This window comes from Erythrolamprus reginae, chromosome 12, assembly GCF_031021105.1.
Source record: "Erythrolamprus reginae isolate rEryReg1 chromosome 12, rEryReg1.hap1, whole genome shotgun sequence".
NCBI lineage: Eukaryota > Metazoa > Chordata > Lepidosauria > Squamata > Dipsadidae > Erythrolamprus > Erythrolamprus reginae.
This window is the reverse complement of record NC_091961.1, coordinates 19,835,700-19,861,386: the sequence shown is the minus strand read 5'-3', so window position 1 is coordinate 19,861,386 and position 25,687 is coordinate 19,835,700. Positions and strand designations below refer to the sequence as shown.

General features: G+C 42.8%; 1 protein-coding gene across 2 annotated transcripts in view; it reads right to left on the bottom strand.

Annotated features, from left to right (window-relative positions):
• Positions 1-2,007: 2,007 nt before the first annotated feature.
• DDX25 (DEAD-box helicase 25) overlaps positions 2,008-25,687 on the bottom strand; it is a 37,260-nt gene continuing 13,580 nt past the window's right edge. The window contains exons 5-15 of one of the 2 annotated variants that reach the window (XM_070765525.1): positions 24,044-24,101; positions 22,046-22,108; positions 18,393-18,528; positions 17,479-17,571; positions 16,629-16,731; positions 12,807-12,921; positions 10,736-10,913; positions 6,483-6,720; positions 4,532-4,694; positions 2,495-2,710; positions 2,008-2,166 (exon numbers count right to left, since the gene is read on the bottom strand). In XM_070765525.1, the coding sequence (XP_070621626.1) occupies positions 2,105-2,166; positions 2,495-2,710; positions 4,532-4,694; positions 6,483-6,720; positions 10,736-10,913; positions 12,807-12,921; positions 16,629-16,731; positions 17,479-17,571; positions 18,393-18,528; positions 22,046-22,108; positions 24,044-24,101 (1,425 nt within the window). In that variant the 3' untranslated portion in view covers positions 2,008-2,104. The remainder of the gene's footprint in view (positions 2,167-2,494; positions 2,711-4,531; positions 4,695-6,482; positions 6,721-10,735; positions 10,914-12,806; positions 12,922-16,628; positions 16,732-17,478; positions 17,572-18,392; positions 18,529-22,045; positions 22,109-24,043; positions 24,102-25,687) is intronic. The other variant, XM_070765526.1, reaches the window with a different exon arrangement.

Here is a 25,687-nt window from a genome sequence, read left to right as displayed (position 1 = left end):
GTTGCGGTAAAGTTCACTTTACTATCACACTTAGCAATATAAATTTAGGACTCAATTATGGTCGCAAGTCGAGGACTACCTGCATGTACAGCTACGCAAGAAGGACCAATGGGCTGTCCACATCTCTCTCTCTGGTTCAGTCGTTCCTCCAGTAATGCTCTGGATACCCATCAAGGTGATGTGGCACCCATTTCTTGCTATTCTTATTTGGATCATAGACTCTTAGGGCTGGACGGGACCTCAGGGAGTGGGGAGGGGTCTCTTCTAGCCCAGGGGTCCCCAAACTTTCGGACCTCAGGGACCACTAAATTCATAACTTTAAATCCCACAGACCGCTAATATGATCTGCCTAATGAATGGCTGAGTGGGCGTGACTAGGGAGGCCTGGCCAACTCAATCGAGGAGTGCCTCGCCGGCCTCTACTTGCCTTTCCCCTCCCCGCCCCTCGCCTGGGCTTCTTAGACTCCAACAGGAAGCAGCCGCCCTGAGAAAGAGTTGGCAAAACAGCTCAGTTCAAACTGGATCTGACCGAGGAGGCTCAGCGGAAGCCCCTTACTGAGGACTACGAGCACAAGCTTTAAAGCAGAGGGAAGACCTGCAGGAGTGCAAGGCTAGGTTCCAGTATCTGGAGGCTCAATGGGATGAGATGGTCAGCCAATTCCATGCCATGGTGCAGTCTCACTGGAACGAGGCCCTCCGGCTCTTTACCACCAATGGTGCTTCCCTTTGGGGCTTTTGCCCAAAACCCCACACCAGAAGGCTGAAACGAACCCCAAAGTCAGAATTTCTGTCCCCCTCCAACCTGCACAAAAAGACTCCAAAAGGGGAAAACTCTCTGCAGCAATGTAAGTGTTCATTGTACATATCTAGGCCGTATTTTGAGAATCCCTGATTTAGTGCACTATAAAAAATGCAAATAATTTTTCTGCAGACCACCAAAATTTGCTCATGGATAGTCCATGGACTATCAGTTAGTGACTGCTGTTCTAATCCCTGCCCAAGGCAAGAGGCTTTATATCAGTGGCCCCAAACCTTTAAGGCCTCAGGGACTGGTTCCATGGAAAGTTTTCTCCACAGACCAGAGGGGGCATGGTTTCGCATACCACCTGCAACATGTGGATGCGACTTCGCTGGTTTGTGTGACCCGGTTTCTGGCATGCCACGGCCCAGTGCTGGTCGACGGAACCGGGCCTTGGAGACCCCTGCCTTATATCATCCTGGTCAAATGGTTGTCAAGTCCATTTCAACAAGACATCAACAGATAGGGCTCAATTATTGGATGGCAGTGATAGAGAAAAGACGGTGTGTTTGCCTTTTTTTTTCATTTAGGAAATGCAGTTTGTTGCTTATACCTACACATTATCCTGGCACACTGTGGAAAGCTATGGAAAGGCCCTGTGAGGAATGGCTAAGATCCTATACAGAACCTTCCAATTCCCAGGACGATGGGGGAGAACCCAAGATTGAGAAAGACATTGTACACCCATAGGAGAAAGAAGGATTTTTAAAAAATGTACGTACACTACACAATCTCCTTAAATCTAACTCACCAGTAACTCAGCTTTTAATACAAGCAGCTACTGACTCCTAGAGGCAAGCAGAAAAATTACCTGTTCTTATGCTCTCTTCTAACAGTCGCTTTATAAACTTTAGCTCAAATGGTACAGATTTTGTGCTCTCAAAATCAAACATAAGTATTTGGATCTGTCGATACACATGATCCTGGTACAAGTGATTGTGGAATACTATCCCACTGTGTGATGGAAATGTTGGACATGTGGAACTAAGGCATTTATCTAAAAGCCTTATAGTGTGGATTGCTGAGTTCCTCTCATTTTTCTCAAGAAAAAAGACCCCAAATTATTGTATACTCATAGTCAAATCACTGTAAAAAAATGCCACAGTGAATCTAGGTAGATCATAAGGGATTTTGGAGATCAATGGCTTGTTAAGCTCAGGGTTTTTTTGACCAGTCGCATGAACAATTCTATGTACCCATCATAGCAGTTTGCAGAAGAAAAATGCAAGAACAAGACAGTCTTACTTTAATTTGACAAAAGAAAAATAGATATGGACAAGGTCTCTTGTACAAAATTACGTGGTTTCAGTCTTCTATTTGTTCTAGCGCTTCCATATCCTCTGGATCAAGGCGTTGGATCACGATCTCTGAAAAAGAAGAAATAAATTGGCAGGTGAACCTTTTGGAAAGGCACCTAAAGCCACTGAATTGCAACAGGTACGGGCAGGGCTCGACTTACAATAGTTGGCTTAGTGACTGTTCGAAGTTACAACCAAAAAAGTGACTTATAACCATTTTTCACACACATGACCACAGGATCCCCACAGTCATAGGATTCACATTCCGATGCTTGACAATTGACTCACCTTCCAACTCTGTAATTGTTACTCTGTAATCTGAAGCTTCTGACTACATTTATATACTGGATTACCCATCCTTGTGGGCTTTTTGGCCCAGGTAACATATCACACTTACTGAAGTGATCCTGGATTTCAAAGAGAAAAGGTAAGTTTTTCCTTTCCACCATATTGAACGCGAGACCCTTCTTTCCAAACCGGCCTGTTCGACCAATGCGGTGGAGATAGGCCTCAAAGTCAGGCGTCCGGAACACTGTGGTAGGCAAGGTAAAGTTGACCACGATGGTGACCTGCATCACGTCAATGCCTAGGGAGAGATATAAACAGAGAGCATCTGTAGGGCTGACCTGCCTGGACAGCAGCAGCAAAAAGCAGGGTGTCATTCATTCATTTATTCATTCATTCATTCATTCATTCATTCATTCATTCATTCATTCATTCATTCATTCATTCATTAGCTTTGTATGCCTCCCCTCTCTGTAGACTCAGGGCAGCTCACAACAGCAATAGAACAATTCATAACAAATCTAATAATTTAAAAACCCCATTATTAATCAGACATACATACAAACATACCATACATAAATTGTATAGGCCCGGGGGAGATATCTCAATTCCCCCAGGCCTGGCGGCAAAGGTGAGTTTTAAGGAGTTTATGGAAGACAAGGAGGGTGGGGCAGTTCTAATCTCCGGGGGCAGCTGGTTCCAGAGAGTCAGGGCCGCCACAGAGAAGGCTCTTCCCCTGGGACCTGCCAAACGACATTGTTTAGTTGACGGGACCTGGAGAAGGCCAATTCTGTGGGACCTAATCGGTTGCTGGGATTCGTGCGGCAGAAGGCGGTCCCGGAGATGTTCTGGTCCGATGCCATGAAGGGCTTTATAGGTCATAACCAACACTATGAATTGTGACTGGAAACTGATCGGCAATCAATGCAGACTGCGGAGTGTTGGTGTGACATGGGCATACCTGGAGAAGCCCATGATTGCTCTCGCAGCTGCATTCTGCACAATCTGAAGTTTCCTAACACTTTTCAAAGGTAGTCCCATTCAAAGGTGAGTCATATACTCATTGGAAGGAAGAAGAGTTGGGACCATCTGACGGGGATGACACCGGTGGTGGGTTTCTACCGGTTCAGGCATACCAGTAGCAGTGGCGCCCACCTGCCCAGATGTCATCACACTCTGTGCATGCACAGAAGTGGCGGTCACACACATCTCCGAACCGGTAGCAAACGTAAGTGAAACCCATTAGTGGATGGCAGGTATCTCTTGGAGAGACCAGGGCCCCAGCCCCCACAGGCATGGGGGGGAGTGGTCAACTGGATGGAGAGCTATCTGCCCTCAGAGACACAGGTAGGGATCAGCTGTAGACAGGCAGTGGTGCTGAGAGACAGCAGATCCCCTGATGAAGATTGGCTACCTCCCCCACTAGATCCGAGGGCATGGAGAGTCCAGGGGAGACAGGCTTAAAAGATGGCTGCAAGGCTACTCAGGACGAGGCCGCCCAGCCCTTCCTCACAAGGAACAGTGGGAGGAGGAGGGAGTTTGTCTTTGTCAGGAACAATTGTTTGCTTTGGCTTACACTCCACCGGCTTCGGGAAATGTCAGCCTTGCCTCTAGTTTCTGCCTGTGTCTTGCCCCTAGACTTACACCTTCTATTTGGACCTCTTCTCTGCCTTTGCCAATTGTTTTTTGTTGTTTAATGGTTTTTGTTTGTGGGAATGAGTCTTACCGTCCGTTGTAGGGCCATTTCTTGTGGCATTTAACAGGGCAATAAAGGACTCTTAGCGATTCTCTGAGGCAGAGGTCTTCAAACTTGGCAACTTTTAAGACTTGTGGACTTCAACTCCCAGAATTCTCCATCCAGCTATGCTGGCTAAGGAATTCTGGACGTTGAAGTCCACAAGTCTTAAAGTTGCCAAGTTTGAGGAACCCTGCTCTGCGGACTCTGTCTAAGTGACCTGGTTCATAACACATGCTCTTCAACATTTTCATCAATGACCTGGATGAGGGAAATGCAGGGGGTTGCACTTGATGATCTGCATGGTCCCTTCCAACTCTAACAATAAATAAATAAATGAATGAATGAATGAATGACTGAATGAACAAATAAATAAATAAATAACAGGGAGATGTTCAGCTACTAGTACTGTACCTCTGGCGCAGATGTTGGTTGTGATGAGAACTTTGAATTTCCCATCACGGAACTGTTGGATCACCTCTGCCCGCTGTTCAACTGTCAGTTCTCCAATCAGCAGGGATACTTGGTGTCCATCATTTCTTAAGGCGTGGTACAGCCATTTGGCATTGAAACGAGTCTGTCAAAAGGACACAAGAAAGGAGTGTGGCACGAAGGGAAGCCCTGGACTAGACAGTCCACTGATTGCATTTTTTAGATGTACAGTGTTCCCTCAATTTTTGCAGATTTGAACTTTGCGAAAAGTTTATACCACGGTTTTTCAAAAATATTAATTAAAAAATAGTGGTTTCCCCCCACTATACTACGGTTTTTCCCGTCCGATGACGTCATATGTCATCGCCAAACTTTCATCCGCCTTTAATAAATGTTTTTTTAAATAAACTTTAATAAATAAACATGGTGAGTAATAATCTAAATGGTTGCTAAGGGTAATTGTAATTTAGGGGTTTAAAGTGTTAAGGGAAGGCTTGTGATACTGTTCATAGCCAAAAATAGTGTATTTACTTCCGCATCTCTACTTCGCGGAAATTCAACTTTCGCGGGCAGTCTCAGAACGCATCCCCCGCAAAAACTGAGGGAACACTGTGCTGTAATCCTTTGGATGTAATATATTTCTCTACAATCCACCTGATAGAAACATGTTTCAGGATGAAAAGCAACAAATAAAAACCTGGGAAGCAACTTAACTACAGTCAATTCACTCTTTTCTTTTTCTGCATCTCATGGCATTACTGCGTCAATATAAACCAACTGAAAATGCTATTCCCTCTTTGGCTGCTTGGTGGCAGATGGGTATATCCCAGATGTAGGTCCCAGATCTGCAGGAAGATGCCAGAGTCCAGAGATGGAAAGGAGGGACAGAAAGAAAAGCTGCTACCAAGACAAGGCTTGGATAACGGAAACCTGAGTCAGGAAATGAACTGTGACGTGTATAGGTAGTCCTTGCTTAAAACAGTTCATTTAGTGACCATTCCAGGTTACAACGGCACTGAAAGAAATATGACAATTTTTTACACTTAATGACTGTTGTGGCATCCCCGTGGTCACGTGATTTGTATTTGGATCCTTGACAACTGACTCATGGTGGTCGTGTCTCAGAGTCAGGTATTTCCTTTTTGCAACCTCCTTGGCCAGGCAAAGTCAAGGGGGAAGCCAAATTTTCTTCAGAGCCACGTTATTAACTTAACTGAAGGGATTCACTTAACAATTGTGGTGCAAAAGGTCGTATAAAATGGAGTAAAATTCCTTAAGCATAAAACCTATCAGGAAAGACTTAATGAACTCAATCTGTATAGTCTGAAGGACAGAAGGGAAATGGGGGATATCATCGACACATTTAAATATGTTAAAGGGTTAAATAAGGTTCAGGAACGAAGTGTTTTTAACAGGAAAGTGAACACAAGAACAAGGGGGCACAATCTGAGGTTAGTTGGGGGAAAGATCAAAAGCAACGTGAGAAAATATTATTTCACTGAAAGAGTAGTAGATGCTTGGAACAAACTTCCAGCAGATGTGGTTGGTAAATCCACAGTAACTGAATTTAAACATGCCTGGGACAAACATATATCCATCCTAAGATAAGATACAGGAAATAGTATAAGGGCAGACAAGATGGACAATGAGGTCTTTTTCTGCCGCCAATCTTCTATGTTTCTATGTTAACAAATTATGTTCCCTTATGTTCACGACATAAACTTTGGCCCAATTGTGGTCGTAAGTTGAGGACTCCCTGTTATAAAAGATAAAACCCTTCCTGGTTCTGTGGAGGGAGGGGAAAAGCACTTTCCAATTTACAAGGTTTTATCACTCTCCTAATTTTCATCATAAAAAGCAGAACTGGGCTGCGTGACTCTGGGTTCCCAGAATGGTTTTTGACCTTGAAGTGGGGAACCACAGAGCAACTTACCTGGCAGAAAATGATGGCCTGCCCGATGGTGATGCTGCCGTAGATGTTGCACAGGGCTTTGAATTTGTCTTCCTTGTTCTCACACTCAAAATAATACTGCCGGATATTGCTGAGGGTCAGTTCTTCTCGGCGGAGCTTAATGACATTGGGCTCAGGGATGATGCGCTGGGCAAACCTTAGTACAGGAGGCTCAAAGGTTGCTGAGAAGAGAAGCAGCTGGCAATCTGGAGACAAAGACCTGCGGGAAATTGTTTAAAGAAAAAAAAGGTCCAACATACAGGAGTCAAAGGAGCTGATATTAAATACCCAAGGGAACTGGAATATAGGGAAAGAGAATAAAGAATAAAGAAAGGTGCTGCAGTGGTTAGAGTGCAGTACTGCAAGCTACTTCTGCTGATCACTGTCTGCCAGCAGTTTGGCAGATCAAATCTCAGTAGGCTCGAGGTTGACTCAGCCATCCTTCCTTCTGAGGTCGGTAAAATGAGGACCCAGATTGTCGGGGGCAATAGGCTGACTCTCTGCAAACCGCTTAGAGAGGGATGTAAAGCACTGTGAAGTGGAATAAAAGTCTAAATGCTATTGCTAACTGGTCTGCATAGGCCTTTTGCCAACATCCCCGTAAAGCAAATAGTGGAGTGTAGCCCCCCCTGGGGGAGGCACGGAGTGATGCCAGGAGGTCACGTAACCCCGGGAAACATGCATTTTTTTGCCACAGAGAGTAGGATGCATGTCCTCCCTGACACTTGTACCAGTACTTCTGTCGTGTTCTTTGGCATTATGTCCAGGGCAGTCCGTTCTAAAAGAAAACGTCTTGCAACTTAAATCAAACTTCTTGAACTTGCCTTGGACACAACGCCGAGGAACACAACAGAGGCACCAGTACAAGAGTCAGGTAGGAAATGTGTCTCCCGGCCCGCCCCATTTGACCTGCCACTCCCTGAATTGCACTGGGGGGGGGGCTTGAAATGTTTACTTCTTCCTAGGGGGGCCGTAAGAGAAAATAATTGACAAGCACTGCCATAAAGGAAGGAGCTTGTTTCAGAGAGTCTGCAGCTCAGTGGTTTTACATATGCACGAATATGCATATGTATGTGACTATGAATATGCATATGTGCATGTTTCCAGACTTGATCTTCAGTGCTTCCAACGACAGAAAATTTATTTATTATTTATTTATTTATTAGATTTGTATGCCGCCCCTCTCCGAAGACTCGGGGCGGCTAACAACAATATAAAAAGACAATGTAAACAAATCTATTATTAAAAACAATCTAAAAAACCCCAATTTAAAGAACCACTCATACATACCAACATACCATGTATAAATTCTATAAGTCTAGGGGAAAGGGAAATTTCAATTCCCCCATGCCTGATGAACAGAGGTGGGTTTTAAGGAGCTTGCGAAAGGCAAGGAGGGTGGGAGCAACTCTGATATCTGGGGGGAGCTGGTTCCAGAGGGTCGGGGCCACCACAGAGAAGGCTCTTCCCCTGGGTCCCGCCAAACGACATTGCTTAGTCGACGGGACCCGGAGAAGGCCAACTCTGTGGGACCTAACCGGTCGCTGAAGGCAGTCCCGGAGATATTCTGGTCCGATGCCATGAAGGGCTTTATAGGTCATAACCAACACTTTGAATTGTGACCAGAAATTGATCGGCAACCAATGCAGACTGCGGAGTGTTGGTGTAACATGGGCATATTTGGGGAAGCCCATGACTGCTCTCGCAGCTGCATTCTGCACAGCTCATCAGCACAGACCTGCAGGGCAGAATTGGTCAACTCGCCATGACCAACTTACTGTGGTGACAATTTAATAATTCTATTTAATAATTTATTTATTTTTTTAAAAAAATTGCCATTTACATTTCATCCTATCCCTTTTACATACTTTCTTGAATGACTCGATTCCACTATTTCTTTGATATTAGCGTGACTCTTGTCCTGCAGTGAGTTGGACATGGAGAACTGTCATAGACCCAGGGCCATATTCAACTAACAGCATTATAGCAATAGCACTTAGATGCAGTCTAGCCGTAGACTATATAGAAAGCATGTGGAGGCTTCAATTGGTGCAAAAAGGCAGCGGCCTGCATTATTTTGTGCACACCTCGTTGCGCACATGTGTCACCTCTCCTGTGGGAACATTAGTTGCAGATTTGCTTCTGGGTGCAATTCAAGGTGCTGGTTATCACCTTCATGTCTTGGGATGAGGTCATCTAAGGGAGTGTTTCCCAACCTTGGCAACTTGAAGATATTTGGACTTCAACTCCCAGAATTCCCCAGCCAGCGAATGCTGGCTGGGGAATTCTAGGAGTTGAAGTCCAGATATCTTCAAGTTGCCAAGGTTGGGAAACACTGATCTAAGGAAACATCTCTTGCCAGTCAAGAGCAGGGAGGTGAGGAATGTTGCAGGGCCCGTCCCCCGAGGAGATACATGTAGTGGGACCCAAAAAGGCCTTCTCCATGGTGGCTCCAACCCTCTGGAAATTAGACTGGCCCCCTCTCTCCGACACTTTTCTGGAAGCTCTGAAGCCATGGTTTTGCCAGCAGGCCTGGGAAACCCAGAGTGGGTTGGAGCCCATTAAATAGATGGTCTGAACGTTTGCTATCATTGGGATTATTACTTTATTATTTTTATCTTTCATTATTTCTTTTATATTGTGTTTTTATTTCCTGTAAGCTGCCTTGAGTCACCCTGAGCGAGTAGGAGGCAATATAAATTGTCCAAATAAATAAATTTTCCAAATAAACATACCACTTCATAGTGCCTTACAGCCCTCTCTAAGCAGTTTAAGGAGTCAGCTACTGCACCCAACAATCTGGATCCTCATTTTACCGACATCGGGAGGATGGAAGGCTGAGTCAACTTTGGGCCAGTCAGGACCGGACTCTTGGCAGTGGGCAGAATTAGTCTGCAATACTGGATTCTAACTACTATTCAATTCAATTCAATTTATTAGGTTTGTATGTCGCCCCTCTCCGAAGACTCGGGGCGGCTCACAACAACAATAAAAACAATATTATAATGGCACAAATCTAATATTAAAAATAACTAAAAACCCTATCATAATTTCCAGTGGCACTGTGGCTCTTGAAGGTGATCAATTTCATAGAACAAAGATGAGCAAAGGTCTATTTGGACGGCAGCATCTATGATCCCTCACTTATGGGTCATGCTGGTTCAACTGATGGCAACCAGAACCCGGTAACAACTGGAAGTCCCTACGTTATATGGTCCTGGGATAACAGAGCAATGATCTGTTGACTCCATTGGGGCAGAAGCGACAAGAACCTGGAAAGTTCTGAAACTGGAGACAGGAAGGCATTGGACTGAAAAGAAAACTGGTACAGGAATTTTAAAAGAGGCATTGTATAATTAAAGCGACCAGTGACTTGGGTGATTTTGCAGCAGGTACCATGACAAACATTAGACATCTATGTTACACCAACACTCCGCAGTCTGCATTGGTTGCCGATCAATTTCCAGTCACAATTCAAAGTGTTGGTTATGACCTATAAAGCCTTTCATGGCATCGGACCAGAATATCTCTGGGACCGCCTTCTGCCGCACGAAGCCCAGCGACCGGTTAGGTCCCACAGAGTTGGCCTTCTCTGGGTCCCATCGACTAAACAATGTCGTTTGGCGGGACCCAGGAGAAGAGCCTTCTCTGTGGCGGCCCCGACCCTGTGGAACCAGCTCCCCCCAGATATCAGAGTTGCCCCCACCCTCCTTGCCTTTCGCAAGCTCCTTAAAACCCACCTCTGTTGTCAGGCATGGGGGAATTGAAATTTTCCCTTCCCCCTAGGCTTATAGAATTTATACATGGTATGTTCTTTAAATTGGGGTTTTTTAGATTATTTTTAATATTAGATTTGTTCACATTGTCTTTTTATTGTTGTTAGCCGCCCCGAGTCTTCGGAGAGGGGCGGCATACAAATCTAATTAATACAAATACAAATACAATACATCAAAAGTTGTCAATCAAGTTGTCCAGCTCCTTGCAAAACTTGTAAAAAGAAGTACCAACACATCCATGTTTTTCTTCCATATCACATGGCAAAATAATCTTAACGATTTTCTCAATAATACCAATCCTTAAAGGTTTTTAAAATGAATGCGATTTGTATTTTTACAACTGTCTTTTGGATGATGTGAGGCAGCTTGATAAAAGTTAAATACCGGTATTCAGGATGTTTAGCAGTGGGGAAAGAAACTCTTATTCAGAAACAAAAAGGAAAAAAAAACATGTTTTACCTCTGGATACGAACACTCTGATCCAAGAAATTCTGCTTATCGATCATGACATCGGCTTCATCCAGCACATACACTTTGATCTTCTTCAGATTAAAAAGCTTTAGTTTAAAACACCAATCTAGCATGGTCCCTGGCGTTCCAATTATTATTTGTTCTTTTACTGGAATCCCCCTTGGAACTAAAAAAAAAAAAAACATATTCCTGTAAAAAGCATTATTTTCTGCAATGAAAAAAACCTATGTAGTAGTATTTTTGTGACGTTTTTCTTTAGTCCTGTTCAGAATGAGGGAAATGTGAAATTGAATTGGCTGGATAATTAGGAATCTTGAATCAACAGTATAAAAGTGGTGGTCATCTAGTCCAACCCCCTCCTCAAGCAGGGAACCCTATATTATTTCAGACGGTCGTCCAATCTCTTCTTTAAAATCTCCAGTGTTGGAGCATTCACAATTTGTGGAGGCAACTTATTTCACTGATTAACTGTTCTAGCTGTCAGGAAATTTCTCTTTAGGATCTCCAGGTCAATTTCATATTTAAGGAGGAAATCAAAGAGAATGTTAGGCACCCTATAGGATTGCTTATAAAGGGAAAATAAATGTGAAAATTTAAACAATATTAATTTTCCTCAACCTCAAAAGTGAGACAGAGCCATGCAGAGCTTTTGTGCCTTCTTTTTCACAAAGGCAGCCATGATTATAAGATGTCTTGGTGCCATATTTTGGACTGTTTTCCACACCTAATTAGGTATAACAGGTCTGCTGGCTGAATCTCATAGGATCTGTTATAGTGTATGGAATATATGGAGCACATTATATTACCTACTCTGGACCTCACAAAACGAGAATGAGTTTACACCATGGCCCTCACACTATCCAATAAGCAACTGGCAATTTCTTCTCAATACAGATGCATCTATTGGAAGTTATTTCTGACTTTCTGGAGTATGGTTAAGCCAACATTACCAAATACAATAACTACACATTGCAATCTAATCTAGAAGAAAGTAGTTCCTAATATTTTCTAGTTGTATGAAAAAATACAATTATTTTCTATATTTATCCACAATTTATTAAATTAAATTGTATTCATTGGACTTATATGCTGCCCTTCTTCAAAGACTCAGGGTGTCTGAATTTGTTAACATTGTAAGGCTGAACCAAGGCCATCACAACTCTGAGTGGCTTACAATCTAAAAACCAAACTGGGTATATCTAGTCTAGTGAAAAGAAGAACTAGGGTTTGACATGACAGCAGTGTTCCAACATTTGAGGGGATACCTCAAAGAAGAAGGGGCCAAACTATTTTCCAAAGCATCATAAGGAAGGACAAGAAGGAATGGATGGAAACTAATCAAGGAGAGAAGCAACTTAGAATAAGAAGAAACTTCCTGACAGTTAGAACAACCAACCAGTGAAACACCTTCAGAATTTGTGACAGTTCCAACAATGTTCTGTCTGGAATCCACACCACATTTCGGACATAAATATATTAGAAAGCATCCAGAGATACTTTACGAGACAAGCCCTCCACTCTTCTACTTGCAACTGATTATGCAATCAGACTTGAAATCCTAGGCTTAGAAAGCTTAGAACTATGTCGCCTCAAACATGACCCAAGCAGAGCCCACAAAATCATCTACTACAACATCCTTCCTGTCAACAACTATTTCAGCTTCAATCACAACAATACACGATCACACAACAGATACAAACTCAAAGTAAACCACTCCAAACCTGACTGCAGAAAATACAACTTCAGCAATCGAGAAGTTAATGCCTGGAACTCATTACCTGACTCTGTAATTTCTTCACCAAAGCCCAAAAACTTTACCCTAAGACTATCCAGTGTTGACCTCTCCTGATTTCTAAGAGGTCAGTAAGGGGCATGCATCATTGCACCAGCTGGCTGTAGAATTCTGGGAGTTGAAGTCCACACATCACAAAGATGTCCAAGTTGACAAACACTAGAGTAGGGCCAGGAAATAGAAGCTGCAAAAGATCTACCTCCAGAAAGTAATGGGAGAATAGGCAGGTTAAATATCTAGCATATACACTATGTAAAAAATCCTTACCTCTGTTGCCTCGAATAGCGTAATTAACATTTATGTTGGCACAGAATCTTCCCATTTTCTCAACAACATGTCCAGTTTGAACAGCCAGTTCAAAGGTGGGAGAGAGGCAGAGGCACTTCAAAGCAAGACAAAAGAAATGTATTGACTTGTCTTAGCCACTTTTTTAGATTTAATTTTCAACAAGAAATGCACATTTTCACATTCATTGATTCATTGATTTTTCAGTTATGAATTGACTGTGGAGTAATTAAGACCAACAAAGTACAGTGGTACCTCTACTTAAGAACTTTTCTAGAGAAGAACTGTGTGTTCAAGATTTTTTTGCCTTTACTTAAGAACCATTTTCTACTTAAGAACCTGAGCTTGGAAAAATTTCCCAGGAAATTTGAGAGCGGCACAAAGGCCTGGCCAGTTTCCTGCCATTCCCCCTTTAATCCCGGCCATCTGGGATGCCAGAGGAGCCTTTTGGTGGCACTTAATGAGGCTTTGGCAGTCCAGAGCAAACGAAGCATTTTCCTTTCTCTAGGGGCGCTTGGAGAGGGAATAAACCTGTCAGCACCCAGAGAAAAGAAACGCTCCCTTCGCTCTGGGCAGCCGAGGAGTCACCACAGCGAAGGAAAGGCGCCAGCTACAAAGCGAGTGAGCGAGAGGAGAGGGGAGCCCTTCAGCATGGGAAGGAAGAGGCAGCAGGTAGCAGCAGCAGCAGTGTATGGGAGGCAGCCTCGCGCCGGGTGTATTGGAGGCGCATACTCCTCCTCACCACCTCAGAGTCCTTCTTCTTTTTTTTTAACCTTTAAATTTGGGATTTTTTCGATTCCCCTCACCTCACCTTCTTCCTTCTGCAGCGACTCTCCTCCTCCTCTTCTTCCTCCTCCTCCTCCCACCCAAATTCCAAGCTTTTATTTCTTTCCTAATGGGCTTGCACACATTATTTGCTTTTACATTGATTCCTATGGGAAAAATTGCTTCTATTTAAGAACGTTTCTATTTAAAAACCTGGTCACGGAACGAGTTAAGTTCTTAAGTAGAGGTACCTACCTCTTATGAAATTGCTATCTCCAATCAATTGTTTTTATGTTCTGTTCAAAAGAAGCTGAGCTACAGCAAAAAACAGAATAGGAATGGAATGGGAACGGAACAGAACGGTGATGGCGAACCTATGGAGCTACATCGGAGGGCATGCAAGATATTACCCTTTGTTAGCTCCAGTGTGCATGCGTGAACTAGCCGATTTTTGGCCTTTGGGAAGGTTGTTTTGCACTCTGTAGTGTTCAGAGAAGCTTCCTGAAGGCCAGGAACAGCCCATCGGGCAAACTGTAAATTCTGAAAACAAGACTTCTTGCTTGCTCGTTGTTGTGATTCAGCCTGAGGCTCCTCAGGGACTGGCTGCGTCTCTGCTGGATCCAGGCCCGGAGGAGGAGGACAGTGAACAGGAGGGGGAGGACCAGGCAGACGGGGGAGAGGAAAATCAGGAAGAGGATGAGGGGGAGCAGCCTGAGAGCCCCCGGGGGGGGGCCCTCTCCCCAGCCAGTAGCCTGGCCTCATTGGATGAGGAAGCACAGGCAATAATTGACATGAGACAGAGACGTGCAGCTCAGAGACGGGACCAATTAGAAAGGTATTGGCATCAATGAATTGGCAACAGCTGGGTTTAGGTGTGGTTCTCCTCAGCAGGGTTTAAAAGGCAGGCAAGCCCTTTTAGCCATGTGGAGCGTTATCAACTGGGAGTTCTGTGATCCTGCTTTGCTTCTCGGCGTCTCTGATCTTGGCTTGTGGCCTAGAAGACTGGAAGACTTGGGGGAGGCGTATGTTTGTTATCTCCAGCGTTGTTTTTGACAGCAAGAATCCTGTTTTACTTCATGGCCTTCGTGAAACATCTTTGAAGTTTCAGCGTGTTCCTGTTTGTAAGGACATTTTCTGTTACCTGTGTTTGCTTTGACTTCTATAAACTGCCTTTGATTTTTACCAGTGTGTCTGGCTTCTCTTTTTGGGTTGGTGTTTGCTGGAGGGACCCAGACAGAACACTTGTTGTGCTGTTTTTTTGCATTCCAGGGCTTCAGGAAGTTTCCCTGAAGGCTCTGGAGCATGAAAACAGCACAACGGGCAAACAGGAAGTCCATTTTTCCAAACTTCCAGTTTTCCCGTTTTTCACGGTCTCAGGCTTCAAGTGAGGCCTGTGCGCATGGGCGGGGATGGGTGTGTGTGCATGCATGGGGAGAGGAGAGGGGTGTAGGCATGTGCACATGTGCTAGCACAGGCACACACACCCTTTTAGCACGCAAACCCCCAAAAAATTGCCATCCTTGGAATAGAATAGGAATAAAATAGAATTCTTTACTGGCCAAGTGTGATTGGACACACAAGAAATTCGTCTTTGGTGCATATGCTCTCGGTGTGCATAAAAAGACAAGATACATTTGTCAAGAATCATAAGGTGCAACACTTAATAATAGTCTTAGGGTACAAATAAGCAATCCAATCATAGTAGGAAACAATCGATATAAATTGTAAGGATACAAGCAACAAAGTTACAGTCATACAGTCATTTGTGGGAGGAAATGGGTGATGGGAACAATGAGAAGACTACTAGTAGTGCAGACTTAGTAAATAGTTTTGACAGCGTTGAGGGAATTATTTGTTTAGCAGAGTGAAGGCATTTGTTGTTATTGTAATTACCGTTCCTTATGCTATACATACAGTTACTACATCTTTTCATTATTTTGCACTGTCTCTATAACTTAAATTTCTTTAGTTTCTCTCTTCTAACCAATTGTAAAATTATAGTACTCAGAATCCTCAAACTCGTGGTACCTCCAGAGCTGCGGAGGCAAGCCTAATTGGGCGTTCTGACTAGCAGCCCACCACTGCCTTAGACTTACACCAGGAATACTGCAACAATTTATATTTTATTTAGTTTCCTAGTATTTATTTATTTTATTTATTTATTCGATTTTTATGCTGCCCTTCTCCTTAGACTCAGGGCGGCTTACAGCATGTTAGCAATAACAGAGCCAGCATTATTGCCCCCACAATCCGTGTCCTCATTTTACCCACCTCGGAAGGATGGAAGGCTGAGTCAACCTTGAGCCGGTGATGAGATTTGAACCGCTGCCCTACAGATCTACAGTCAGCTTCAGTGGCCTGCAGTACAGCACTCTATCTGCTGCGCCACCCCAGTCAATGATTAGATTGCTTATTTAGTCCCCTACGACTATCACTAATGGTAATCTTATGATTCTTGATGAATGTATTTTTTTTATGTACACTGAGAGCATATGCACTGAAGACAAATTCCTTGTGTGTCCAATCACACTTGGCCAATAAAGAATTCAACTCAATTCAATTCAGTTTTACTCTACTCTACTTTACTCTGCTCAGTACATTACACTCTATTCTCTATTCTGTTCATTCTATTCCATAGCAATTTTTTTTTTAAAGGCAGATATTACTGGAATTAGTTTTTCACTCACACCTTATTGTTTCTTTAGCAGGCAATTTTGGAAAGTGTTTGTTTGTGTGTGTGCGTGATGAAGTGGTCCAATAAAATAGCGTTTGGATGAATTGTTTAATCACTGCCCACATAGTTATATTGCTTAATTTAAATGTGTGCCAAAAAAGCAAGGGCATCATAATTTAATTGGATTTTTTTTTTTTAACAAAACCTCAGAACATAAAGCTTTTGCTATCATATTTTTCAATTGAGGAAAGGCAATGAAATAGTCTTACTCGAGTTAAGACAAAAATTCAAATCACAAAACAGCATTGGTGAACTGTCCCTGGAGCAAGCAGCAAGCAAGGTTTGAGCAAATTAGTGACTTTTACCTGTGGAAATTCTTTCTTTGGGTCTGTTCTGCTCAGCATAGCCAGGACAAAGGCAGCTGTTTTTCCTGTCCCTGACTGACTTTGTGCTATAAGATTTTGGGGCCTGAAATGAAATGAAAGATTTGTGCAAGATTTGAGAAAGAATAAAGTGATTCCAGGATTTCTGTTTATTATAAAACAGACAAAAAATAATGTTAAAATGGCATTTAAATGAGGAGAACCAGGAGAACATTACATAAAACCAAGCCTGAAAGACTAAGAAAATATATTATCTCTTTTATTCATTAAACATGAAACTCAGTCAACTGAACATTTTAAAAAGTGTCACAAATACCACTGACTGGTGCTAATGGTTGATATGTTTTGCTGCCATTATTATTATTATTATTATTATTATTATTATTATTATTATTATTATTATTATTATTATTACTATAATAATAATAATATGTGAAAGTACAATTTCAAAGAATGAATGCATCTGAACAACGTGAAAAGATTTTTGCAACAGGATTGTCATATGTAAAGCAAACATAAATCTGGTAGGCTCAGTTTCTGTATTGTTTTGGGAACAATACCTCATCACCTCAGTCCTATCCCCAAAAAAGGTGTTTTGCTTTTATCTTAGCTCATAAGAATCACAAAATCCCATCAATCCTATCAATCAGCATTCTTTTTATACAATTACCATCTTTGACACCCCAAGTAAGAAAGACAACAGTTCAGCTTTAAGGCAGATAAACTGAGATTCCCATACATTCAAGTCAACGAATAACAACCCTAATGGTATAGGGTTTTCCTGAGCTACAGCACAAGCAAGGTCCTTCTAATGTCTTTTAAAGCAACTTACGGATCAGCAAGCATAATTGGCAGTGCAGATTCCTGTATCTTGGATGGCCTGTTAAAACCCATGCTATAAACACCTTGCAGTAGTTCTGGCTTTCTGTCAAAACAGCAAAAGGTTCAAATGTACTGCTGAACATTAATAACAATAAATAATTAATAACACTGTTATTGTTATTAATAATAATAATTAAGAATGAATGCATCAAGGTGAATGACTTGGACTTTATTTCATATTATGCATTGTTTTACCATTAAAAAATAAAATACAAAACAGTAAAATAAACAAAATGAAACAAGAATAAATACGGTACACTCAACCCTTAATAACCAAAAAGAAAAATAGTGTACAAAAAAAGGGAGAAAAAAGGGATCAGTTAAATTTAATATTCAACATGTAGGATCCACTCTGGCTGGTTGCCAAAAGAAAAGAAAAAGCAGTAAATTCATGTATTTTTATATTTATATATATATAAAAAAATTGCAACTAGCTAGTTGTAAATTTTATACACACACACACACACGTCTGTGCGTGTATATATGTACACACAAACATACACACATATGAATTTACTGTTTTTTCTTTATTGTTATTGTTTATTTATTTATTATTTATTTATTTGATTTGTATGCCGCCCCTCTCTGTAAACTCGGGGCGGCTCACAACACAATTGTTAGAGTTGAATGTATGTTTTCTTTTCTTTCATTCTGTTTGTTTTACTGCTTTTTCTATCCACCCATCCATCTCCATATCCATGTATAGATATGAAAAAAGTAGAAAAAACAGTCAACAGGTTACGCTGAACAATACACTAATCTTCAAATACCTTGGTTAACTATCTATTATACAGCCTCTTTATAAGAGGCTGGAAATTGTGGACTGTGTGCTAAATATAACGATTTGGGAATTCTATTACGCACAAAGGCAGCTTTTGAAAGGTGGTTACAGAAAACAGTGGTGATCTGGGATCCCGTTGTAGAATCTCCACATGATGACTCGATTCCACAAGAGATGTCCGGATCAGCTTATTCAGGAGAGACATTTCTGCCATGCTCACTGGGTAAAGGGAAAAAAATAAACCAGTTAAGCGTTTTGCTGGAAGAAATGGAAGCCAAGAGGGCCCTGCTTATACCCTCTACCAATACAACCTTCCCGAGGAGTGGCTCCTTTCAACTGGAATGGCTTCATAGTTTCTTCACCCAACTCCTACAGTTTGGAAACCGTATCTTCCCATGAGAAATCGTAGTGAACTAAATGGATGTCCTCATCAATTAAAAACTTTGGCAGCCAGCTTTTTCCAGAGGGTGAGGGAGAGAATCTACCCAACACCACAGGGATGAAATTCAATTTTTCCCTTCTATGAGCGTGGCTTGGTGGCTTTGGCAGAGGAAGGATATCTCAAAATCCCCATCCTCACCCCACTCTGGGGCCAACCACAGGTGGTATTTGCTGGCTCTCTGAACTATTCAAAATTTCCACTACCAGTTCTCCAGAACCTTTCAAAACCTACTGAATTTCGCCCCTGAATTACCAGAAAATGAACTAAGCTTCAAGTGAAATTGCATTTGTATGCATTTCCATTTCACCTTTAGCAAGAAGACAATAGGGATCAGCAAATACTGTAATAGGGTAACTACACCTGAATACAGATAAACTTTGGTTGATGACCATTTGTTTATCAACTGTTCGAAGTAACTGCAGCATCAAACAAATGGAACAGTAGTTGTTGTGGCTCGTCCGCATCCTGCGCAGCTGGTCACGGATCCCAAGGATCAAGAGACAGCTGTGGTCTGGTACCCTTGGCCCGTGTACCCGGCACCTGTGTCTGATAGCGAGGAAGTAGGAGACGATGTGGTGTCACGTGAACTGTTCCCTGTAAGCTGTGCGCATGCCCCCAAATACCCCTCTGCGCACCCTTTTCCAAAGGCGTGCAAGGAGCTGGTGTTGAAATTGGGGGCGGGAAGTGCCAAAAGTGCGGAGGCGCCGTGCGCACTCCCCCATCCCCCTGCCAGCCCGGGGGGGGGGAAGGCGCTGGCAGTAAACATGGGTAGAAGAAAAGGGAGCCGCGGCCGCCCCCACCTCTCCATGGTGCCTCCGGCCCCCTGGCACCCCTGGCCTCTCGCCACTGCCCCCCGCCCGATCCGCCCCCTCTCTGGCTTTCTCTGCTCCTGCGGCGGCAGTGGATGCTGCGACTTCTCCTCATCATCTGCGCTCCCAGCCAGGGGGCTGCGAGAGGGTTTTCTCTGCACGCTTCGGGAATGCCCGCCCCGCCCCTCTCGCAGCCCCTTCGCTGGGAGCACTTTCGTCCCGAGCTTTCAGCAAGGGGGCTGCAGTAGAGGCAGGGCAGGCGTTCCCGAAGCGCTCGGAGAAAGCGCTCTTGCAGCCCCCTCGCTGAGAGAGAGAGAGAGCAACAGACAGAGCTAGATGGAAAGAGGGGGGGAGAGAGAAAATGAGAAAGAGAGAAAGAGAAAGGGGGGGAGAGAGATAGCAAGAGAGAGAACAAAAGAGAGAAAGAAAGCAAGAGAGAGAGTGAGAGAGAGAGAAAGCAATAGAGAGAGAAAAAGAAAACAAGAAAGAGTGAGAGAGAGATAGAAAGAGAGGAGAGAAAGTGAAAAAAAGAGACAGAGAGCAAGAGGGGGAGAGAGAAAGAGAGAAATGACTCTTGATATGGTAAATGGTAAATATGGTAAAGCATATGGTAAAAAGCACCCAAATAATAACAGAGGGAAAAAAACCCAGCCTCGTGTGTGTGTGTGTATGTTTGTGTGTGTGTGAACTCTTGAACCATTTCCAATAGCCCTCACCTGTTATTGGAAATGGTTCAAGAGTTCACATACACACACACACACACACACACAAGGGGGGAGGAGACAGGGATGGAAAAAGAGAAGATAGTAATAATAGTAATAGATTTTGGTTTTGTTTTATTAATTTCTTTTAATAAAAAAGAAGGGAATTTTTTTCTTATTTATTTGTTTGTTTATTTGTGTTTGTTTATTTATTTATACTTCTATCCCGCCCAGTCCCAAAGGGACTGCCGCTCAGACACTATACTTTTCCGCCCACACCGGAAAAAAATTAGAGGGAACATTGGTCACGGGATCAAAACACAAATGCCTGGCAAACTGGTTCACTGACAGTTGCTGGGTCTTGGGGTCAGGTGATCACTCTTTGCGACCTTCTGACAAGCAAAGTCAATGGGGAAGCCACATTCACTTAACAACCGCATTACTCATTCAACAACAGCAGTGATTACCTTAACTGTGTTAAAAGTAAAAGTAAAATGAGACAATAATAATTACCTCGTTTAGCATCAAAAATTTGGGGCTCAATCGAGGCAAAGGGACAGGGGGAGCCTGTTCCCAATGCGTGCATGGGCGGAGCTGCCAGAAGGCAAGAACAGTTATGGAAGAAATGGGCTACACGGGAATAAGGCTTGGAGAGATTGGCCCCTCTCTTAGGACATAAAAGAGGGGGAAATGGATGTGCTCCTTGTGGGAAACAACTTGGAGCAATTCTGATCGCTGAACTCAGCAGCTCCATTCTGACACTGTGTTCTGTTTGGCCTTGCAAAGCTCTTTGGCAGCGTGTCAAGAGAGATAAAGGTTGGTGCTTATAAGCCTTCTTCTGAAAGACTGTGGTAGACTTCTGTTGGACTATTTATTTATTTATTTTATTTATTTATTAGATTTGTATGCTGCCCCTCTCCGTAGACTCGGGGTGGCTCACAACACAATAAAAACAGTTCCTGACAAATCTAATAATTTACAATTTAAAATTTAAAATAGTTAAAAAAACCCATTTTTAAGCAGACATACCTACAAACATACCATACATAAATTATATAGGCCCGGGGGAGATATCTGTTCCCCCATGCCTGACGACAAAGGTGTCGTCAGGCATCGGGTTTGCGAAGGAGTTTGCGAAAGGCAAGGAGGGTAGGGGCAGTTCTAATCTCTGGGGGGAGCTGGTTCCAGAGTCGGGGCCGCCACAGAGAAGGGTCTTCCCCTGGGGCCCGCCAACCAACATTGTTTAGTTGACGGGACCCGGAGAAGGCCCACTCTGTGGGACCTAATCGGTCACTGAGATTCGTGCAGCAGAAGACGGTCTCGGAGATATTCTGGTCCGGTGCCATGAAGGGCTTTATAGGTCATAACCAACACTTTGAATTGTGACCGGAAATTGATCGGCAACCAATGCAGACTGTGGAGTGTTGGTGTGACATGGGCATATTTAGGGAAGCCCATGATTGCTCTCGCAGCTGCATTCTGCACGATCTGAAGTTTCCGAACACTTTTCAAAGGTAGCCCCATGTAGAGAGCGTTACAGTAGTCGAACCTCGAGGTGATGAGGGCATGAGTGACTGTGAGCAGTGAGTCCCGGTCCAAATAGGGCCGCAACTGGTGCACCAGGCGAACCTGGGCAAACGTCCCCCTCGCCACAGCTGAGATTTTTTGAGATTTATTACAGCTGTAAATGCCCCTAATTCACAGCTGTTGGGGGGGGGAGGGTTTTGGAAACATAGGTCAGAACACATAGCTAGGACTAGGTTTCCCACCATCCATAATCTTACCTCTGTCATCATCCTTGTCATCCTGTGTCTCCATGATCACACTGCTCCTCCCAAAACCGCATCCTTAAGAGGAATTTTCCAAACATTTTTAGATTGGCCAATGCCATTTTTAAAAAACCTTAAATACAGCTAAGAAACATTTCAAGACCAATTTAGAGATTTATGGTTCTGGGGGATTTTAAAAAAAAAGTATGAATGAACTTACAGACCCACTGATAATTCACAAAGAAAGGATGGGAGGAAGAGAGGTCATCCACTACACCAGAAGTCTTCAAACTTGGCAACTTTAAGACTTGTGGATTTCAACCCCCAGAATTCTAGGAATTGAAGTCCACAAGTCTCTTAAAGTTGCCAAGTTTGGGGAGCCCTGGTCTAGAGCTTGTGCAAAAAAGGATGTTGGAGCAAAGTGACCTAAAAGCTTTCTTATGTCTTAGAGCCCACACATTCATTCCTTCATTCCATTCATTTATTAGATTTGTATGCCATCCCTCTCCGGACACTCGGAGCGGCTCACAACAACAGAACAGTACAAATCCAATAGTTAAAAACAATTTAAAACCCTTAATATAAAAAACAATCATACGAACCATACGTAAAGCAGAAACGGCCCGGCAGAGGTGGGTTTTAAGGAGTTTGCGAAAGGCAAGGAGGGTGGGGGCAATCCTAATCTCTGGGGGGAGTTGGTTCCAGAGGGTCGGGGCTGCCACAGAGAAGGCTCTTCCCCTGGGTCCCGCCAGACAACATTGTTTCATCGATGGGATCCGGAAAAGGCCAACTCTGTTGCTGGGATTCGTGTGGCAGAAGATCTTAGAGGGAAGATCTAAACTTAAATCTGTGGTATCAAATTCCTTTATGCAATTCCCACCAGGGTGAATTATTCAATAATCAAACTTCCAGGCAAGAAGGGATCATTTTAACTAAAATCACTTAAGTCAGAAAGACAATTTATAATCATAGATGGAATTCCAGCAGTTCAAGTCCACAAGTCTTAAAGTTGCCTAGTCTGGGGGGGTCCTGTACTACACTAAACCATGACTTGCTTCATTGTGATTTAATTAATAAAACAAACGTTGCAATAAATTTTACAGAATGTTTTGTAAACCTGTTGAAAATGGTTTCCATCCATTCATTTTAGGAGAATGAATGGATTCAAAATAAAATTACTCTATTTGTGGGCCAGTTGAAACTACACAAACACACACACATATTCTGGTACCTGCATTAGAAACCATCTATAACACTTAGATGGACGATCAATAGTTCCCAGACCATAGACTGAGATCCACTGATCTGGACAATGCAAATCAACAGAAAAATATTAATACAGTACAGTTTCTGTTAATCGTGTAAATCAATAGTTCCCAACGTTTTCTTTACCACAGCCACCCCTTCAAATACCTTTTGTGGCCATGGCCATGGACCACCAAGACCTAATTCAAGATTTAAATCATAATATTTTTTCAAGCCTTTGTGAAATCCATGACATCACCCCACCTCCACCCCACCTCCTAGGGGTCTGCAGACCACAGGTTGAGAACTACTGTTGTAAATAATAAACAATGACTCCAGATATCATCAGATAAATACATGTCACTTAGATCAGTGGACCCTAAGCACTAGGCCACAGACCAGACCCAGTCCATAGACTGTTAGGAACCAGGCCACCAAGCAGGAGGTAAGCAAGTGAAATTTACATATGAAACTATTCTCTTTCCCACCACCACCACCCCGGTTCATGGAAGACATTTTTTCTTCCGAAACTGGTGTCAGAAAGGTTGGGGACTGCTAACTTAGATTATCATACCATTATAGGGAAGGGACTAATCATTAGCAACATTTAGTCTTGAAAAGCTGTGGTCTTTCAAAATATTGGTGGGATGATTTATAAATTTATGTCTTAGCAATTCAAATATTTCTCGTATGCATATGAGGGCGCACACATTAGGAAATGGTGCTATTGTGGTCTTTAAACAGTAAGCACCCAAGCTCACCTCTTACCTGTCCCTGAGAAAGGCTGTGAATGTTGAAGTCTTCCAGGAATGCTTGGCCTGTAAAGCTATGAGCACAAAAGGCAGATGACTTAACCATCTAAGACTCAGTAGTTCTAGACAGCCAATCTAACACCAATATGCTACAGTGTAATTTAACCATGGTTGGCTAATAATTTAATTAAATTTATATGCCAACTGATTCTCAACAAATATGAGTGATAGATAATAGATGGTAGATGGGTATAGATGGATGATACATGGATGGTGCAGAGATTGGTGTGGTGTGACGGTGCAATGGTTGAGATATCGGGTGAATAATGGAGAAAATTCTATACATCTAAAGCCCAAGGAAAAAATGGAGATAAAGACAGGAAAATCACAAGTAAAATACAAGAAAAATAGGAATGAGATAGAGGGATTGGAAAAGTCACAAGCTGTGTAGAATACAGGCATTGGCAAAGAGATAAATATCTACTCATGCCAGCAATGGAGGAACACTGTGGCACTTGAGAGATGATAAGAAAGAATTAGTTAAAGGAGAGTTCAGATACTGATAGACAAGAAACTGAGCAAAGAGAAGTAGAGTCCTGGTAGGAAACTAATGAGTGTATGACCAAAATGTTTGGGTAACTGGGAAAAAAATAAAGTTCTGTTAGATCACATCTACTTTGGAATAGTAGAATATAGAATATATTTTCAAAAATATATCCACAAACAATACTATTAAGTATGGCAAAACAGCAGATAAAAAGTAATAAATAGATTCCCATCACACAATTTATTTTGGGGGACGGGAGAGTAGCATTATTCAAAGATTTTATTAACTCCATCCAACTACAATTTTCTTGATGTTTATTTCAATTCAGAGGCTACCCAATTCCAAATACCGTTAGTTCTGGGTGGCTTACACTTTAAAAAGCAGGACAATATAATGATGATATTGTGAATGTCAGGGACTGTGGGAGCCACATACATAATATTCAAACTTCCCAAATGGGCCCAGCGCTTACTCTACCCCAAGGCCAGAAAATAGCCCAGTACAGTGGTACCTCTACCTAAGAACGCCTCTACTTAAGAACTTTTCTAGATAAGAACCGGATGTTCAAGATTTTTTTTGCCTCTTCTTAAGAACAATTTTCTACTTAAGAACCCAAGCCTGGAAAAATTTCCCAGGAAATTTGAGAGTGGCACGAAGGCTCAGCCAGTTTCCTGCCATTCCCCTTTTAATCCCAGTTATCTCGGACTTTTCTGGGCTGCCAGAGGAGCCTTTCAGTGGTGCTTAAGGAGGATTTGGCAGCCCAGAGCAAACGGAATGTTTTCCTTTCTCTGGGTGCTTGGAGAGGGAATAAACTACTTCACTGTGATGACTCCCTTGCGCTACCTTCTACAGTGGAACCCCGACATAAGAGCTGCTCTACTTAAGAGCAACTCGAGATAAGAGCTGGGAGGGGAGAGATATTTTTGTTCTACTTACAAGCCCAAATTCGAGATACAAGCGCCAAGGAGCTGTCTCCTGAAGCCAAACGCTAACTTCCGCGTTCGGCTTCAGGAGACAGCTGCGAAGCGGCGCGCGTGTTTTAAAAGGTTGCAGCCGGCCTGGGGGGCTCGGGGGGGTGCTTGCAGCTTTCTTTCTTGCTCTTTTTCTTTCTCT